This window comes from Hemitrygon akajei, chromosome 3, assembly GCF_048418815.1.
Source record: "Hemitrygon akajei chromosome 3, sHemAka1.3, whole genome shotgun sequence".
NCBI classification, from domain to species: Eukaryota; Metazoa; Chordata; class Chondrichthyes; order Myliobatiformes; family Dasyatidae; genus Hemitrygon; species Hemitrygon akajei.
This window is the reverse complement of record NC_133126.1, coordinates 66,864,627-66,885,481: the sequence shown is the minus strand read 5'-3', so window position 1 is coordinate 66,885,481 and position 20,855 is coordinate 66,864,627. Positions and strand designations below refer to the sequence as shown.

At 38.5% G+C, this 20,855-nt stretch overlaps 1 protein-coding gene across 2 annotated transcripts in view; it reads left to right on the top strand.

Annotated features, from left to right (window-relative positions):
* Positions 1–20,855, top strand: part of g2e3 (G2/M-phase specific E3 ubiquitin protein ligase) — an 81,101-nt gene that overhangs the window by 33,221 nt on the left and 27,025 nt on the right. For both annotated transcript variants that reach the window (XM_073040079.1, XM_073040078.1), the window contains 6 exons: positions 1,754–1,855; positions 4,493–4,617; positions 6,307–6,478; positions 7,568–7,674; positions 10,551–10,667; positions 17,427–17,551. In XM_073040079.1, coding sequence (XP_072896180.1) covers positions 1,757–1,855; positions 4,493–4,617; positions 6,307–6,478; positions 7,568–7,674; positions 10,551–10,667; positions 17,427–17,551 — 745 coding nt within the window. In that variant the 5' untranslated portion in view covers positions 1,754–1,756. The remainder of the gene's footprint in view (positions 1–1,753; positions 1,856–4,492; positions 4,618–6,306; positions 6,479–7,567; positions 7,675–10,550; positions 10,668–17,426; positions 17,552–20,855) is intronic.

Below are 20,855 nucleotides of genomic sequence, written 5' to 3'. Positions count from 1 at the left end.
GTTTAATACACTCTGAAGGAACATGAGCAGATTTGTGGAACACTATTTCCCTCTCAAAACAATATTGACTCTGATCGTCTTTTTAATTTCTAAATGACCTCATTTCCATCTCAGTGAATCCAATATTTTCCCAATTACAGGTGTCAAGGTAGCTGGCTTGAACTTTCTGGCTTTGCATCCCCTTTCTTCCTTATATTATGGCCTTGCATTTATGACTTTTCAATCATGCCCAGAATAGAGAGAATCTTGATTACAACAATGCATCCACTGTCTCCCACTGTTTCCGTGAAGACTATGATGCAGGGCATCTGATCCAGAGAATTTTATGACAAGTCATTGATATGTTTGATGTTTAGTGATGTTCTAAGTAGGTCCTTTCCTATTGTAAACACAAGAAAATCTGCTGGAAATCTTGACTAACATACAAAAATGCTGGAGGAACTCAGCAGGTAAAGCAGCATCTATGGAAGTGAATCAATGTTTTGGGCCAAAGGCCCTTCTTCAGTACTGAAAAGGAAGGGGAAAGATGCCAAAATAAAAAGGTGGGGGATGGGAAGGAGAAGGAGGATGGTGGAAGGTCCTTTCCTATTATCCCTTGTTTATTTTTATTGGGGTGTCTAGTTTTTTTTCTGTTGTGAAAAGTGATCCGTTCTCCAGTTATTCATAGAGTTGTACAACTTGGAACCAGACCATTTGGCCCAATATTGAAAGAGGATAATTTTGCATGCCTCATTTACTATTTCTATGATTAATACAACAGTCTGAGTCACGCAGCCCAAAAGCAGCCCTGAGTTCCACCAAGTCTGCATTGAAGATCAGTTCCTTACCTGCATTACTTTTATGCTATTCCCATTTCACTCTATCAATTCATACACTTGTAGGCAATTTTCAGTGGGAATAACCCACCATTCTTCATTTTTTTTCGTATGTGGGTGGCAACTGGAAGCCTTGGAGGAAACCCACACGAAAACGGAGAACATGTGCATACACTATATACGAACAGCACTGGAGGCTTGGAATGAACTTGAATTGCTGGAGCTTTAATGTGGCTATTCTACTAGCTACTGTGCAGTACCAAACATATATGTAAATACAAAAAATCCTTCAAACAGAAATGCTGATCTTATTTCATCAGTCACTCAGATTGTAACTGAATTATCTGGTTTCTTTGATTGTGGATCTTTGGATGAAATGGTACTGTCAAATATATGCAAGTCTATCGCTGTATAATTTGTAAAGACAGTAAGATTTTTAAACATAAGATTTTTTTTAGATGGGTAAATGTTTCTGATGATATTTACATGTTTTGATTTGAATATTGAATATTCATTTCCTCATGCTAAATCGTTGATGTAGCACATGGATTGTCGATGATAATTGAGGTAGCATTGTAGGGGTTGGAAGAGATACTATTGTGGATGGTCATCTGTCTATAATTGAAATGATTAAGAATGAAACATGGCTAGTATGAACCCACAGATCAGGATGATGCTGGCAAGCCATTGTTGGAGGATGGGTATAGTCAACTATATTTTGGATGAGGATATTTTGTTTCATAGGATCCCTTGTAACTATGATAACTGTTTTCAAGGATAATGTTTCTAAAGATGTTGCAGTTGTCCTTTTATAAAGGCATTGGGTACCATTGATAGTTTTTTTATATAAGATTTTTGAAAAGTTATAATTTGTATTGAATTTTATTTTATTTTATGTGGTCTCCAAATCAAAATGATTATTAAATTTGACTTTGTAGATTATGTCAAGTGGCTTGTATCAACGTGGAGAAGAGAATGAAGGAATTTATGGATTTCTGGCTCATGATATCAAAAAGGAAATTTCTAGAGCTTCAAGAATGGTAAGTATAAATACCCAATTTTATTAAACTTGTTTCCACAATGCTCCAGGGTAGTAAAAACAGAAGCTATGTTGGACAAAATCATGGTATGGCTTTTTGGTCATACTGCTTTTTGAGATTCTTAACAGATAGAAACATAGAAGAACACATGGAGTAGGTACAATTTGAATAGAAATCAGCTAAAGTGTGATATAGTAATGAGAGGCCACGCTGCCACTTGCAGTTTGTACAAGGCAGATGGCATAAGCATCATAAGGAAAATTTAGTTAAATAGTAAAGTGTCACCATCAAATGATGGTGCAGGGTGTAATTACATTCTGTTTTGAAGTTTTCAGTAAATGAATAAGGTACTTCCATTCTTGATTATGTAGAACCATAGAACACTACAGCACGGAAAACAGGCCATTCGGCCCTTCTAGTCTGTGCCGAAACTTTATTCCACTAGTCCCATTGACCTGCACCCAGTCCATAACCCTCCAGACCTCTGTCATCCATGTATCTATCCAATTTATTCTTAAAACTTAAGAGTGAGCTCACATTTACCACGTCAGATGGCAGCTCGTTCCACACTCCTGCCACTCTCTGAGTGAAGAAGTTCCTCCTAATGTTCCCCCTAAACCTTTCCGCTTTCATCCTAAAGCCATGTTCTCTCATATTTATCTCTCCTAATCTAAGTGGAAAGAGCCTACTCGCATTTACTCTGTCTATACCCCTCATAATTTTGTAAACCTCTTTCAAATCTCACCTCATTCTTCTACGCTCCAAGGAATGAAGTCCTAACCTGTTCAATCTTTTCCTGTAACTCAACTCCTGAAGACCTGGCAGCATCCTAGTAAATCTTCTCTGCACTCTTTCAATCTTACTGATATCCTTCCTATAGTTAGGTGACCAGAACTGTACACAATACTCCAAATTTGGCCTCACCGATGTCTTATACAACCTCACCATAACATCCCAACTCTTATACTCAGTACTTTGATTTATGAATGTCAGGATGCCTAAAATCTTCTTTACAACCCTGTCTACCTGTGACGCCACTTTCAGGGAATTATGTATCTGAACTCCCAGATCCCTTTGTTCCTCTGCATTCCTCAGTGTCCTACCATTCACTGTGTATGTCCTACCTTGATTGTCCTTCCAAAATGCAACACTTCACACTTGTCTGCATTAAATTCCAACTGCCATTTTCTGGCCCATTTTTCCAGTTGGTCCAGATCCCTCTGCAAGCTTTGAAAGCCTTCCTCACTGCCCACAATGCCTCCAATCTTCAGCAAACTTGCTGATCCAATTTACCACACTATCATCTAGATCATTGATATAGACAACAAAGAATAATGGTCCCAGCACAGATCCCTGAGGCACACCACTAGTCACAGGCCTCCAGTCTGAGAAGCAATCATCCACTACCACTCTCTGTCTTCTCCCACACAGCCAATTTTGAATCCAGTTTATAGCCTCTCCATGGATACCTAGTGTCTGAACCTTCTGAACTAACCTCCCATGTGGGACCTTGTCAAAGGCCTTACTAAAGTCCATGTAGACAACATCCACAGCCTTTTGTTCATCTACTTTCTTGGTAACCTCCTGGAAAAATTCTACAAGTTTCATTAAACACGATCTACCATGCACAAAGCCATGCTGACTATCCTTAATCAGCCCCTGGCTGTCCAGATGCTTGTATATCCAATCTCTCAGAATAGGATTTTGGCACCCATTTTATGGTATTTGTGGTTCCGTCCACTTTTAGGTGAAAAATTAATATTAATAGTCATGGTGTTCTTTTCTCAATCTTTAACTGATTCAGTCCCGTATTCTGCATTAGGTTGGGTAAATTTCTGTGTTCTACCAACTGTGAGCTCAGCTTCTGAACTTTTATGTTCTCTGTAACAGTAAGCACCAACCTCCACTTCATGATGTCCTTTATTTCTGCTCCCGCATGATCTGTATGCATTTGAAGCTCTTACCACAGGTCTTTCAGCTTCATTTGACAATTATAAAACTCCTAGATGATTTTTTTCCTTGGCCACAACCAGAAACCTCCTCTCATTGAGGGCTTTGCTAATCTTAGCTAATGCAAAGTTGTTCTTCTTTGTCATTCCTCCCTTTTTAATTTAATTGATCATTTCTCATCCTTTCAAACATCTCCTTGTGTGACCTCATCGTCTCCTTCCCCAAAACTTATTCATCCTACCAGCGTCTTTTAATTTTCATCAGCCTCCTGATATTGAAATGTAAATATAAATGTACATTATTGTTGAATGTAACATTTAATCAGACTTTCCATGAAGTCCTGGGCTTTACAAAGTTTAGTAGGATCGAATTTACTTTTCTGCCTATAAAATTAATTAATATAAAATTACAGGATCCAGTGATTGGTAAATTGAAACAGTTGATTTGTTTGCTTTGACAAATATAAACATGTATTTAAACCACAGGAATTCTGAAATTGTTAGCAGCTATTTATTATTTCTCATTTGTGGTTGATCACTTCACCCACTGCCTCTTCCCCCTCCTATTCTGTTCTTTTCAGTCATGAGGCAGGGTCAGCCTATTTACATTTTATATTTGCTCAGGTTATTGGATTTTATTTCAAAGATATATAGGATCAAATGCTTCATTTCCAATTTATTTTTGTAGAAATGTCGGGTGTGCAAGATGCGTGGGGCATCAATAGGCTGTGCCATTAGAAAATGCCGGAGGAGCTTTCATTTTCCTTGTGGTGTGGAGAATCAATGTATTTTCCAGTTTACAGGACAGTTTCCGTAAGTTTAAACATGTTCCAAATGAACAGGTACAACTTAATTGCAATCATCTTGTGCAGTTACTCCCTCTTCTCAAACTTATTCCAACCCACTTACTGAAAACCCTTCTTATTTTCTGTCGCCTATGTTATCTAGTATTTTTCATGGCTCCACGTTTTTCAAAATTCTTCCTTGACTGCCTTACAAACCTGCTGTCCTTATTCTTTTCAAATTATTTCCAGCTCTTTGCTTCTTTGAAAACAGAAGCCCCGTCACAACATTTCCTCTTTTGTCTCTCAGTTTTGTTTTGCTTCACAAACTGATGTTCATCTTTTCTGCAGATCAATTTGAATTCCAGATTTCAACGTTAAAGTCACCCAAGACTCTTTATCTTGGGCACAAATAATGTCACGTGTTGTCTTCTTTGAGCAGAAGGTATAAAGGCTTCAAGTCCCATATCACCAGATTCAAAAGCAGCTCCTTCCCTTCAACCACATGTGCTAACTGAACTAACTGGCAAAACCCTAAATGTTAGTTTAGCAATGCTATGACCACTTTGCACTAAAATTTACCTTGTCTTTGTTCTAATTCTTCTTGTTTGTTAAAAATTGTGCAGTTCTATGCAGTGTCATTTTATTGAAAAGCAAATAAATACAATTTACTATGTGGACAACGCAATGAATTTTAAAGTTTTTTGTTTGGGGGAGGGGTGTCTATGAATTACACCAGCATGGTCACATTTATTGCCTTTTCTTGAGAATGTTTGCTTCAAATAGAACAAGTTTTCCCCCGGGTACTGTATTAGTCTTCCTTAAAATTGCAATGTGAACTCAAGAACCTTTTCCATGTTTTTTTAACTATTCTTGTTCAATTATTTTTATATATAAATATAAAATAAATAATGTCAATAATGATTAGTTGGTGAGAATAGTAAATAATTTAAAGGAATGATATTGACAAGTGTGATCATGTGGGTTTGAATCACTTAGAACCCAATAAAAAGTCAATTTACTGAAAGAACAGTCTTTTTAAAGAGCTAAGATATTTTGATAGGCAGGGGAAAAAACAAAAGCAGATCATTCCAGTAAGAAAAGAATGAGTAGAGGATAATTGCACAGGAGTTATACAGTGTTGATTACCAAGCTTGCTTGATTTGCGGCCAGAGACGAGAGTTTGAATTCAGGGCACCTGACAAATTTCAATTCAAATAATTTCAACCTGGAATTAAAAGAAAACTTAGCAGAGAAATGACTCGCTCTGATACAGTTAGAAAGTGAGATATCTGGAGCATTTGATAGGGAGTTCAGAAGACTGCAAAGTGCTCATTCATCAGATGAGGATTTGTTCCTTAAGCTTGAATTGGGCCTTTTAACAGTGCAGGAAGCTACCAACATGTCAGGTTAAGAGTGAGATGGAAAATTAAACTGGCAAATAACAGGGAGATAAAAGTCATTCCAGTGGACTGAATCCAGATGTTCTATCAGTGGTTACCAAATTTTTCTCCAGGATAGAGATACCACATTATTAACTCTGAATGTGGTATGCTAAAGTAGAAACAGGGCAAGTTGCTTTATTTGGTTAAATTGGTGGGTCCCAAATGGTGGAAGAGTTGAGGTAAAAGGAAAGTTTTTACTTCTCCTGTAGTTGGGTGGGAAAGTCCATTATGCAAACTTTGTAAATTGAATTAATAGTGTCCTTTTAACCTTCCAGGTCTTACTGTTGGGAACATAAACCTGTACAAAAGATACCATGTGCATCCATATGGTCAGGCGGTTCTAATACATGTGCTGTCTGTTTAGAGTCCATTGACCCTCTTCCTTCCTATGATGTCTTAAAGAGTCCTTGCTGTAAAAATACTTGGTTTCACAGACAATGTTTGCAGGTGAGTGAAAGTTAAAAAGAAAATTGTGATCTGTTCTTGGTATTATTTTCAAAAAAACTGCAGATTCTGGAAATTGGAAGAAAAACAGGAAATTGTGGAAGCTACTTTGCAGGTTAGCAGCGTCTGTGGAGGCAGAAATGGAGAGGCTATTTCAGATTGATAGCCTTTGATCAGAACTAGGATAAAGTTTAAAAATGATGGAGGTAACACTCCTTTGGGAATGTTAAGAGTGAAAGACATCTCGCTGGTATTGGAGAAGGTGATCTATTGAATTGGAAGCATGTAAGGTGGAGGAAGAGGCTTGAAGAGATCCTGTTTTTGTTCTGGCAGGGGAAGAGGGTACAGAAAGTGAGAGCTAGGAAATTAAACATGATTGAGAGCCCTGCTGAATATTGTGGAGGGGAATCCATGGTGAAGGACAAAAGAATTCATCTGTTGTGGATGAAATTGTCATCAGAGAGGATATGTTGGAGTGGCACGAACTGGAAAATGAAGCAGAGTCCTTGCATGATTGAGCACAAAAGGAGATGTGTTCAAGATAGTTATTGTGGTCTACAAATTTGTAATGGATATTGGCTGTTAATCTATCCTAAAATGCAGTCAAGTTAAGAATAGTTTGATTGTTTTTCTCAGTACATCAAATATATCATTCAGTGCTGAAGGCATTTTCATTGAGTCTGGTGCATTATTGCGACCTGGTTGTTTCTGTCTCCTTTTCAAACCAATTTCCTTTGTTGCTATTTTTTACCTCTTTATACTTTTCCATTCCCCAACTTGGAATCTGCTTTCCAATATTTGTACCTCGTTAATGTGGACCAAAGCCTTTTACCAACCTGTATCCTTTCCCGCTGCAGCATCTTTTTGACTTGTGATTAATTTTCACTCGAGTTGCAGTATGCCCCACCAAGGTATACTTAATTTACCTATTATTCTTATTTAGTTTACCTGTTATTCTCCTCTATCACTTGGTATACTGAGCTACCAGCCTTGTCGCATTTCCTTAAAGTTATAATTGCGGCCTGAAAAACTCCTGGTCTTTACCTGTAATTTTTATTATTTGTTGCTGAATGTAATTGTTTTTTTTGGTAGCATCAGGCACTGAGTGCTGGGGTGTTCTTCTTCAAGTGCACTATCTGCAGTAATAAGGAAGACTTCCAAAAGGAGATGTTGCGATTGGGGATCCATGTACCAGAAAGGTATGTTTGTATTTATCAATTTAAGTTTTTGTTGTGCTTATTAATTATTAGGTATAATTCTTTATCAATGATAATTGATGCTTATGTTAGAATGCTGTTCTTGGACTACTGTTCAGCATTCAACATCATAATTTCCCCCTAGGCTCGACAAGAAGCTCAGAGACCTTGGCCTGCACTCCACCTTGTGCAGCTGTATCCTGGACTTCCTGTTGGATTGCCAGTGGGTGGTAAGGATGGGCACCCTCACCTCTACCCCTCTGACCCTCAACACAGGAGCCCCCAGGGCTATTTCCTGAGCCCCTTCCTCTACTCCCTATACATCCATGACTGTGTTGCCAAACACAGCTCCAATCTGCTGATCAACTTTGCAGATGACATGACATTGATAGGCCTTATTTCCAACAATGATGACACAGCCTACAGAGAAGAAGTCAACTGGACAGTGGTGCCAAGAAAACAACCTCTCCCTCAATGTTGAAAAACAAAGGAGTTGATCGTGGAATACAGGAGGAACAGAGACAGACTAGCTCCAAATGACAACAGTGGGATTGTAGTTGAGGGGATAAGTAGTTTCAGGTTCCTCAGTATACAGATCACCAAGGATCTCACCTGGACTGTACATACCGGCTGTGTGGTGAAATAAGCACAACAGCACCTCTTTCACCTCAGACAGCTGATGAAGTTCAACATGAATACCCATATCCTCAGGATTTTCTATAGAAGCACCATTGAGAGCATACCGACTGGCTGTGTCACTGCCTGGTACCGGAACTGTACTACCCTTAATCACTGGGCACTACAGAGAGTAATGCGGACAGCCCAGCGCATCTGTGGCTGTGAACTTTCCTCTGTTCAGGACATTTACCGAAGCAGGTGCATAAAAAGGGCCCGGAGAATCATCGGGGACTCCAGCCACCCCAACCACAAACTGTTCAGCTGCTACTGTCTGTCTAACAGTACTGCAGCATTAAGGCCTGGATCACCAGGCTCTGGGACAGCTTCTTTCACCAGGCCATCAGATAGATCAATACACATTCATCTGATTGCATACAGGTATTCCCCGCTATCTGAAGGTAGAGCATTCCTATGAAACGGTTCGTAAGCTGGAATGTCGTAAAGTGAAGAAGCAGTTACCATTTATTTATATGGGAAAAATTTGTGAGCGTTCCCAGACCCAAAAAATAACCTACAAAGTCATGCCAAATAACACATAAAACCTAAAATAACAGTAGCATATATTAAAAGCAGGAATTATATGATAAATACACAGCTTATATAAAGTAGAAATACTTTTCTGCAATCATTGCAACACTGTCCAGTGTAGCAAAAATCTTAACTATGTAGCGGAAGCAATCTCTCCAGTAACCTTTAAGCTATGTAGCTGCCAAATCATACCAAATAACACATAAAAATACACAGCCTATATAAAGCAGGAATAATGTATGTACAGTGTAGTTTCACTTACCGGAATTGGGAAGACAGTGAGCACACTGATGATGGTGTGTTAGGCTGAGTCGTTGGAGGTAGGGGTGCTCGGCAATTTTTTCCAATAAATTACAGTTTTGTTACAGTTAAAACACTTATACGAATAACCACCTTCTGTAATTATTTTCTTCAGTTCTGCTGAGAACTTTATGGCAGCTTCAGTATCAGCCAAAGCACTCTCTCCAGTAAACTTTACGCTATGAAGCTGCCCTCGCCTCAAAAACCGATCAAACCACCCATGACTACCTTTAAATTCCACTTTCGCAACACTTTCATCACCAGCGTCCAGTGCTTTCTGTTTCAGCTTATTAAAAAGACTGACTGATTTCTCCTTAAGTATAAGATAACTTAATGGAACACCACACTTTGTACACCCATCAATCCACTCAAGCAATAGACTTTCCACTTTATCCATTATTGGATGCCAACTAAGAGAGATCGCTTTGCTACAAACAGAACCTACAGTAACATTGGCAGCTTTCAAGATTCTTTCTCTCTGTGTATAAATAGTGCAAACTGTTCAACGCGTGCACAATGTCCTTACTTCGTTCACCGCGATCAAAACGCTTAATTATGTCTAGTTTTACACTAAATGTAACACCCTTACGAGCTCTTTTAGGCTTTTCTGATATCTTAGAACTCATCTTACTAACGGTTGCACAAAATAAATCGTAAAGCACAGATGCTCACAGGCACGTGTTTAAGCAATGGCGGCTAGAATGCAGTTCCGGGGGAGGAGCTTGGCTGCTCAGGGCACGTGCTGCCTTTTCACATAACAGTGAAAACACCTTCTGTTAGCGAAAACAGGTAACTAACGTAGGTCTTTCGAAACAGCAAGGTGTCGTAAAGCGAACGTTCGAAAAACGGGCCACCTGTATTTGTATGACTGTACATACGTATACAAAACAATTATGTATACAATCTTAGTGTTTGGGCAATATCCTCCCACATTTCCCCAATTTACATTGCGACGGAGATGCAACATAAAGATTTTTACTCCCTTGGATGAAAGAAATAAATAAATACAGCACAAGAAAATTTAAGACGAATGAAAAGGCGTTATTGCACAGTACTGACTTAAGTTTAATTTATAGTGACCCTTCCTCTTTCAGTTCCCATTATTTTAGTTATGTTGCATCATTTCCCTCACCTTACAATAACAATTTGACTCAGCCCTTTATTCCACTGGGAGAATTTAGGCTTTTTTTTTGATTTTCCAATTTGAATGCATGGAGATGAAAACAGTATTGCAGTTTTGAATTCAGGAAGTGTTGTTTTTAGATATTTTATGAACTTGGATTGCTCGTTGCAGGAAGCCTGTCCTCATTCCCACTCTTTATGCAGCAATACTTGTTCCTCTGTTACCAACTGTTTCATTTCATTCTATTCAGGGATGCATCCTGGGAACTAGAAGAAAATGCATTTGAGGAATTGTTGCACCGTTACCACCGATGTGACGCAAGAAGATGCCTCTGTAAGGATGGACGAGAATATACAGAACCTGAAGGGTAATATCCTGTTTATCTTGCATTAAATATGTTAAACAGATGAAATTAATTTTAAAAAATCACAACACTGAATTCCTTAAAACAAAATAAAATAGGGTTTTGAGTAAAATTTTTATTTTCTGATGAAATCTCTAATTAAATCAGTGTATACACACAACACTTGGAAGCTTGCTGTAAGTATGAAGTTGAAGAGATCTGTATTTTTAAAATCGGTGCCTAACTGTTCCTTCTCAAATGGTTAATGCCTCTGGATTATGAAATATTTACTTGGAATGTCTATCAGAAATCCAGGAATTCCACTCTGAGCTGCAGACTTTTACCCAGGTAACTGCTGCCTAGTGGAAGATTAGTGTCTTGAATATCCACATAATTGATCACAATCCTTGGGCAGTTGCATTACAACATTGGACTTCTGGAGTCCATTAGCGGATGGTGATAATATCCACAGATTCCATAGCACTTAGACTGGAAAACCTGCCTGCTAATGTTGCACTAGGTGTGCCTTGTTCATCTTAATGGAGGGAAACATATGGAGAGAAAACCAGTTACAAGATCTTTTATATCATGTACTTAATTTGCTTATATTTAATTATTTTTTAATGTCATTGTTACTTAATTTTAAAAAAAATTATTTCTAAATATAAATGAATATTAGAGGCATAAATATTTATTCAACTTGACAGATTTAACAGCAGGTCAGCCTGGCAGGATGAAACAGGATTGGAAAGTAATAGGATGGGGCTTGCTTTGAGGATAGACAACTGAATGGATATTCAACTTGTGGTCAGTAAAATATCAGGCATTTACTCTGAAGGTTATCATTTGAGAAATGAAGAATGCTTTTGAGAATGCTCTCATACATGAGAGTTCATATCTATTGATTTGTTCAAATCTTACAGTAATAAAGTGAAATAGCCAGTTAAACTTGATTTATATCCATTGAGTGGCAATTTGCTTTGGCATGAAATTTTCCAGTGACAAATGGACTTTTTTTTTGTAATTTATTTTTTATTGAAGTTCATCATCAAACAAACATTTCCATAAGATGTATTTCAGACATTGTACATATATATCATATAATCATATATATCAAAAATCTCCACAAAGTATTTATCTGAGGTATACACTTAAAAGAAAAGAGCGGAAAGAAAAAACAAGCAAAAGGAAAAAACTGTACAAGTAGGGAGTGAAAGAGGTGAATGAAGAGATTGTGAAGGTATTAGTAATGATCTTTCAATAATCACTAGATTCTGGAATGGTTCCGGAAGACTGGAAAATTGCAAATGTCACTCCACTCTTCAAGAAGAGAGAAAGGCAGAAGAAAAGGAACTATAAGCCAGTTAGTCTGATCTCATTGGTTAAGAAGATGCTGGAGTCTATTGCTAACGATGTGGTTTTGGGGCACTTGGAGGCACATGCTAAAATAGGCCTTGATCAGCATGGTTTCCTCAAGGGAAAATTTTTCCTGACAAATCTGTTGGAATTCTTTGAAGGAATAACAAGCAGGATAGACAAACGGGAATAAATTGATGTTGTGTACTTGGATGTTCAGAAAGCCTTTTGATAAGATGCCATACATGAGACTGCTTAACAAGCTATGAGCCCATGGTATTACAGGGAAGATTCAAACATGTATAAAGCAGTGGCTGATTGGCAGGAGGCAAAGAGTGGGAATGAAGGGAGCCTTTTCTGGTTGGCTACCAGTGTCTACTGGTGTTCCAAAGGGGTATGTGTTGGGACCGACCCTCTTTAAATTATATGTCAATGATTTGGATGATGGAATTGATAGCTTTGTTGCAAAGTTTGCAAACGATATGAAAATAGGTGGAGAGAAATGTAGTTTTGAGAAAGTAGAGAGGCTGCAGAAGGACTTAGAAAGATTAGAAGAATGGGCAAAGAAATGGCAGATGGAATACAGTGTTGGGAAGTGTATGGTCGTACTTTTGTTCAAGAAATAAAAGGGTTGAGTATTTTCTAAATGGAGCGAGAGTACAGAAAAAAACTAAGGTGCAAAGGGATTTGAGAATCCTTGTGCAAGTTTTCCTAAAGGTTAGTTTGCAGGTTGAGTTGGTGGTGAGGAAAGCAAATGCAATGTTAGTAGTCCTTTCAAGAGGACTAGAATATAAAAGCAAGGATGCAATGTTGAAACTTTATAAAGCACTGGTGAGGCCTCATTTGGAGTATTGTGAACAGTTTTGGGCCCCTTATCTTAGAAAGGTTGTACTGAAACTAGAGAGGGTTCAAAAGAGGTTCATGAAAATGACTCCAGGATTGAATGGCTGTTCATATGAAGAGCGTTTGATGGCTCTGGGCCTGTATTCACTGGAATTCAGAAGAATAAGGTGAGACCTCATTGAAACTTATTGAATAGTGAAAGGCTTTGATAGAGTGGATGTGGGAGGATATTTCCTGTGGTGGGAGGGTCTAAGACCAGAGGACACAGTCTCAGAATAGAGGGACATCCTTTTAAAATGGAGATGAGGAATTATTTTAGCAAGAGGGTGGTGAATCTGTTGAATTCTTTGCCACAGGCAGCTGTGGAGGACAAATCTTTATGTATATTTAAGGCAGAGGTTGATAAATTCTTGATTGGTCATGAAGGGATATTGGGTGAAGGCAGGAGATTGAGGCTGAGAAGAAAATTGGATCAGCCATGCGGAAATGGTGGAGCAGACTCGATGGGCCAAATGACCTAATTCTGCTCTTATAACTTATGGTCATCCTTTTAATCTTTTGCCAAAGTTTTTATTCTTTGTCCCCTCATCTATGATTGAATCTGCTAATGGGAACAGTTTGCCTCAGTCTGCCCTTTGTAAACCGATTAGTCATGATATTGTACATCATTTTTGCTCATTAGTCAGCCTTGTTTCTTCTCTAATCTTAGAGGTACGATGCATCATTCCTTGAACAGTTCTATTATCTTTCATGCCCACTTTAAAGACCTTTGTATTCAGTCCAGAAATTAATCTCATATGTTTTTTGCATAGATTGAATAAAACATCTTTGATTTTGTTCTTGCTGGCTCTTCATGATTAGTATAGCACAAAAAATCCTTTTCTTAATATGCCTATCATGTGCAGTGATATGTTCAGGTACATGTATACGTTTTTTATATTTGCATTTGCACAGTTTGATCTTATCTACATTTACTGTTCTATAGACTTGAAAAGTATCCCTGCAGAAAAAGCATCTCGGTTGTATGTGGTAACATAATACTCTGATGATAAATTTTACTTTGAGCTTTGAAAATTTTGAACTGAGTAATAAATTATGTATTTAACTGAAATACAGAACAAATTAGTTGTCACGAGGAAATCTGCAGATGCTGGGAATTCAAACAACACACAAAATACTGGTGGAACACAGCTGGCCAGGCAGCATCTATAAGGAGAAGCATTGTCGACGTTTCGGGCCGAGACCCTTCGTCCTGACAAAAGGTCTCGGCCCAAAACGTCGACAGTGCTTCTCCTTATAGATGCTGCCTGGCCTGCTGTGTTCCACAAATTAGTTGTCTTTTTTTTTGTACCTTTTAACTGTTTCCATGAAACTTTGGCTATTTGGGGCAGTCACTCAATTGGGCCAAAATGTACTGTTCCTGATTGTCTCAATTAACCAGAATCCACTGTATCTCTGATTCCTTCAGAGCCTGTTACCTCAGACTTTGAGGTTCTTTCACACCAATAAGGGCATCTTAATCACCAGAAACTTCTTTCCTGTGTGTTGTTTTTCAAATAAATCATTTTGGTACCAAACAGAAATGTGTTTATCAGCTAATGTAAGCACACTATATTTACTGAAGTATGTTATCCCTCAACAATCAGAAACGTACTAATAGAGTTTAGCAATGCAGGTAATGTGGATGGATGATCTCGTTAGTTTTACCACATGGTTGTAAAATGTATAGGCCAGAATTTGCAGTTAGAAATAAGTTGCCACATTTGTTGCCCATCCATGAAGTGTTTTCCCTGCAGAAATTTGCCGAAAGAACCTTGCTGCAGCAGAAGTAGAGATTAGGCATTCTACAGCTTCTGGAGTGAGGCTGATCTATAAAACAGACAGCTAAAGTACAGAATCCAGCTTATCCAACTATTTGTGACATCAAATAGTGAATAGTTCTCAAACTACCAAAATCTTGAAGTTTTAAATTTTGGAAGGGGTAGAGGTTAATTGGCATTTTTAAAATAAAAGAAACATGTTCTTTAAATATTGGAGTCATAAAATCTATTAAACCATAATACTACCATATATATTAATAGTTGCAGCCATGCCAATCACTTAAGGAATAAATGCAGTTTTATTCTTCTATTTAGAATCAATATCATAATTGGATCTAATCTTTCACAGCTTGCTCAAGTTAAGTAATGTAAGTAGTTGGGGGACCTCCTCAATTTCATGTGCCCTCTGCGAATTCCTTGAGCCCTACTTAAGCAAAATTGGGGGGGGGGGGGGGGGAGGTGGAAGAACAACAAAAATATGTCTTGACAATACCTTAGGGGCATGCATATTTGTGCAGAAATTACAAATGTGCCTGCTAGTTGTACTAAAAAAAAATCCATTCTGTTTCAGACTGGAGTTGCTCAAAGCTTTTGGAAATCCACTGGAGAAAGGGACAATGTTGCTTTATTGCAATTTAAATAGAGGACTAGTTTCAGTTCAATATTTTCAAGTTTGACTGATTTCAAACCTTTTTTTTTCTGGGAAAATATAAAAATAATAAAAGTAATGCTATAAAGTACAGTACTTCAGTGCTGTCTCTTGTACACATGTTGATATTATTAGATTTTGTCTTGAAAGCTTTGGTGGATATAAAACACCTTAACTCAGTTTCAATTATGGAAACTACTAATACTCACTTCTGGTTTTGCATATAATCCTGCTCACTTCTACTCAATTCCAATAGATAATGATCACATTATGTATTGTTACGAACCCCGTAACTGGGTCACTTACCAGCAAAGATAGAGAGGTCCGTTGAAGTCTGATGGTACTATTTTTAACAGTATTTATTGGTAAAAATACACAAAAATAATATCAATGCAAACATACAGATAATATACGTTGTCAATACTAAATCTAAAAGTGCGGGTATAATAATAATCAATAAGAAATAGCTCTATCTTTGTCTAGGGGATAATGTATTGTCCGATGGAAATATAAAAGTCATTCAGTTCATGCAGGCTTCAGCCTTTGGTTGGAGTCAAGAGAGAGTTTTTAGAAACTTGCCAGCTTTTCCTTTTTATGATGTCGATCCTTCGAAATTTCGTTGGTGGCCTCTTCTTTAGCTAAGCCGTTCTTCCGTGGTAAGGCCCCAATCCCAGGCAACGGGAAAGGACGCACGCGAGCCCTCCACCGGCTGTCGCTATTAAACGCTGTCACGGGATTTCTAGCGTTTCTCCTGGTGCGTCTAAAGGGGTTGTTCCCCAGACCCTCTTTTATCCTTACTCACGGGGTCTCAGATGTCAGTCAGGTTGGGATGATGCAATCCCTCAATCAGCCCCCACTCTGGTCATTCCCTGAGGGCTTCAATGAATAGTACAGTACTCAATACACAATTCCGTCTCCAAGAGACAATGACTGTTTTCCGTGGCTTTGTCTTGCTGAGGGGCCAGGACATTCCAAAACCTTGAGGATTCTCTCTCATTTCCTGGGTCCCAGACCTGAATTAATAGCGATCTTGCGATTCTCAAGAAGGAGGGGGCTACTTTGTACCCTTCGGCCCCTCAGAGTTGTGGCACATTATTGCCATGTCGTTCCTGGAGGAACGGCCTGTATTATTATCTGTGTATAGCTGCCTTGCTGTGTATATCGATTCAAATGTGTTTATTGTCATTCTTCAGCACTTACGTGTAATGAAAAATGAAATGATTGTTACTCTGTATCTAATACAGCATTAAAATATACAATAAGCATAAAGAGCATAATAAAAAAGTGCAAATATAAATAGGAAAGCAATCCTACAAAACACATTGCACAAGTAACTTGTGTACATGAACTGATTTTATGTCCATGTCACCTAATAACACTAGGTAATGTGTATGTAGAGGTGGTGGGGTTAATGGATGGAGGTATTGTTCAGCTTGATGGCTTAGGGGAAGTTACTGTTTTTGAGTGTGGTGGCCCTAGCATGGATGCTACATAGTCTCCTCCCTAATGGAAGTGGGACAAACAGTCCATATGCTGAGTGGGTGGGATCCCTTATGATATAGCTGGCACTTTTCCAGTGCCTTTCAGTATATGTGTCTTTGATGGTGGTTAAGCTCATGCCAGTGATGAGTTGGGCAGTTTTAACTACCTGTTGTTGCGTCCTCCTGTCTGCTGCAATGCAGTGTGCATTGCAATAAAGCAGTTTCAAAATTGCTTTATCACTTCTATTTTTGAGGAGATGCATCATTTTGGTAGAAATACATTTTAATATTCTTATATTGATATAGATCATTAGTTTGTCAAATGAATGTTCTGACTCCTAAATTAAAGACTGGAAAAAATAATTGGAGTCATCCCAATGATTGTCTTTATCATAAAATGCCAACACTGTTAAGTCCAAATTAGGAAATGTTGATCTGTGCAATGTATTGTAGATGGTATTAATCTATAGTTAAAATGTTTTTGTTTAGTTTAACTTGCATAATTGTACCACTTGCAAGTAAACCCTAGTCACTGATTTGCATGTTAGAAAATAATAACTTAATTGGCATTGATTTGTCACACAATGTAATGAAAAATATTTTTGAAAGAAATTAACAACAGTACTTTTTTCAGTAAATGGGACATTGTACTTTGTAAGTACTGTGGCTCCAGTGGAACTCATCAGGCCTGTTCATTGTTGGCAAGCTGTTTGGAAAGTTGGGAGTGTCCCGAGTGCAGAGAGATTGTGTACAAGTCAGGTAATTTACAAATAACATTTCTATTTAAAGTATGAAAATGGCTAAGAAGTTGCTTTTGTTAATTTTAGCTCATAACTTGTTTTGATCTTTCACATTACTAAATAAATAGTCTTGAAACTTGTATGGAACTCCATTCAAAGAGCTTCTTAAAATTCAGTCAGATATCTGTGCACAATAGTTTTTATCCTCTGCTATCATGTATAGAATTGCAAGCTGTGTCTGGTCATGTGACTCAGTAAATTCTTGTCACTTCTCCGTAAGCTACCTCTCGCCATACTTCGTCTCATCCTAATTAGACTCTAGAAGTGCTTTATTAATCATAAAATACATTGGAACATTGCGAGTTCATTATAGCTACCGTGTTAAAGTATTGAGTAATGCTGGAAGAACTCAGCATTTCAGACAGCATCTAGATTCATTAGTGACCATCTTTGGGATCCCATTTTGGATTAAATGACAAATATTACCTCATTGTCAATCACTTCTCACCTATGCTGTTTTAAGCAAATGTACCATGTGGATCCAAGCTTCCGAGGAGTACCACAAATAGAGGGGCTCTAAACAGTATGAAGAGCTAGGTATCAAATTAAAAAAGAAAATTGAAAACACTTTTGTATAATTTTCTAAGCCACATGTATGTGGACACAAAGGGCAAATAAGATTGGTGAAATGAATGCAGGCCTCAAGTGCTGATGGAAGTGAATTCCTGTTCATCGGTACTGGCCCCCGTAGTCAGGAAAGTGGGAATGGCACATTACAACAGTCTGTACTTGAGCCATGTTGGAACCAGTGTTACAGCAAGAGAGGTGAGGAGGATTTTAAACTAAATAGTAGGAGCGAGGGAATAGAGAATATAACTATAAGAATAAATCAGTGGGTAAAGCTAGAGGTTGCAAAACTATATGTGGATCAAAATTCAAAACAAAAGAACAAAGTGCAAATAGAAATATGATCTGATGATCATTACAGAGCCATGACTGCAGGATGACAGACTAATGGCTGAATATTTAAATATTAAAGAAACTGTGATTTGAATCTAATGTGGCTAAATACTCATCAGTCATCAGCAGAGATGGACACCAGAGTTCCTTGATGAACATGGTGGATGGTAAACACTTAAGTGATTGGAATAGACCTCAAAGAATTGTGGTTGTTAAAGGTCAATCATTCCAATTTCAGGAATTTCACAGCAGGAATTCCTAAGGGCAGTGTCCTAGGTCCATCCATCTTCACTTGCTTCAAAAATGGCTTTGTAACATATGATTGAAACAAGGATGTATGTATACAGAGACAGAAAGATACTTGTACACAACTCAATTCAAGTTTATGTGTTGGTATAGTAAGCAATTAGGAAGGTGAACAAGATGTTCACCTATATTGTAAACAATTTCAGTATAAGAGTAAACACATTTTGCTGCAATTATATGGAGCCCTTGTGAGACACCACCTAAAAAATTTGGTAAATATCTTGTCTCCTGATCTAAAGAAAGCTATGTTTCTGTTACAGGAGACTCAATGTAGGCCACCAAATTGATACCTTTAAGGAGAGAGTGAGCCGATTTGGTGCAAGAAGAATTAGTTAATTTCAATGAAGCATGAAGTTCTTAAGTTTTATAGGGTGACCTTCAATCATGGTCTATTAGGCATCTGGCAAAGGCCAATTAAAAAGCTGTGAAGTGACCATTGTGGGCACAGCCATTCAGGCTTTGGTTAAAGAGGGTACACAAGAAGGGGTGAAGGCTTGCACTGAGTTTCTAGTAAAAAATGTTTCTATTAGTATATATCTAGTGCAGGGAGAATGGGTCCAGGTTTAGTGGTATATTTGTCATGTGAGATATGGGAACTCTGGAAGACCCCCAGTCTCCCTGATAATTACATCTGCACAAAGTCTATTGAACTGCAACTCCTTAGAGACTACGTTAAGAAACTGGACCTGCAGTTGGATGACATTTGATCATATGGGAGTGACAGATAGGAGCTGCAGGGAGGTACTCACCCTTAAGTAGCAGGAGACAGGTATTTAGATGACTATGTCAGGAGAAGGAAAGGGAATAAGCAGCCAGTGCAAAGTACCCCTGTCGTCATTCCCTCAATAATAAGTATAGTGCTTTGGATGGTGTTGGGTGTGGGTGTTACCTACTGGGAAAGCCGCAGCAACCTTGTCAGTGGCACTGAGTCTGGCTCTGTTGGTGAGATGAAGAGAGTGCAGCAGTAATAGAGTATTCAGTAGTTAAAGGAGAGTACAGGAGATTCTGTGGATGTGAAAAAGACACTCAGGTATATGTTGCCTTCCAGGTCCCAGGGTCAGATATGTCTCAGATCAGGTCCACAGCATTCTAATGGGTGAGGGTGAACAGCCTGAAGTTGTGGTACATATTGGTACCAATGACATGGGTAGGAAAAGGGATGAGGTCCTGAAGGAGAATATGGGGGGGGGGGGGGGGGGTAGAAAGCTGAAAAGCATAGTCTCCAGGGTAGTAATCTCTGGATTGCTGCCTGTGCCAAGTGGCAGTGAGAGTAAGAACAGGATGATTTGGCAGATAAATGTATGGCTTAAGAATTGATGTGGTGGGCAGGATTGCAGATTTCTAAACCATTGGAATGTCTTCTGGGGCAGATATGACCTGTACAAAAGGGATAGATTACATCAGAACTCGAGGGAGGGTAATATCATTATGAGAGCTGTTGGGGAGTGTTTGAACTAATTTGGTAGGGGGATGAGAACCAGAGTGATAGGGCTGAGGATGGGGTAGTTGATATATAAGTAAGATGCAATGTATTGTTAGACTGAGGAAGGACATGCAATGATAGGACAAAATTGCAGTCAGTGCATGAGTTAAATTGTTACAGGAGGGCAAGATTGAAAAGGGTGATGAAGACAGGACTGAAGGAGTTACATTTGAATGCTTGCAGTATACAGAATAAAGAAGGTGATCTTGTAGCGCAGTTAGAGATTGGCATGTATGATGTTGAGGGCATCCCTAAGTCGGGGTTCTAAGAAGATCGTAGTCAGGAGCTTAACATCCAAGGATACATATTGTATCAAAAGGGCAGGCAGGTAGGCAGAGGGGGTTGGATTGGCTCTGTTGGCAAAAAATGTAATCAGATCCTTAAAAGAGCTGACATAGAATCGGAAGACATATAATCCTGGTGGGTAAAGTTAGGAAAACACAAGTGTAAAAAGACCCTGATGGGAGCTATACACAGGCTTCTGAACAGAAGCTCGGATGTGGGCCACAAATTACAATGGGAGAAAAAGCATGTAAAAAGGGCAATAATAGTCATGGAGGATTTAATTAATCAG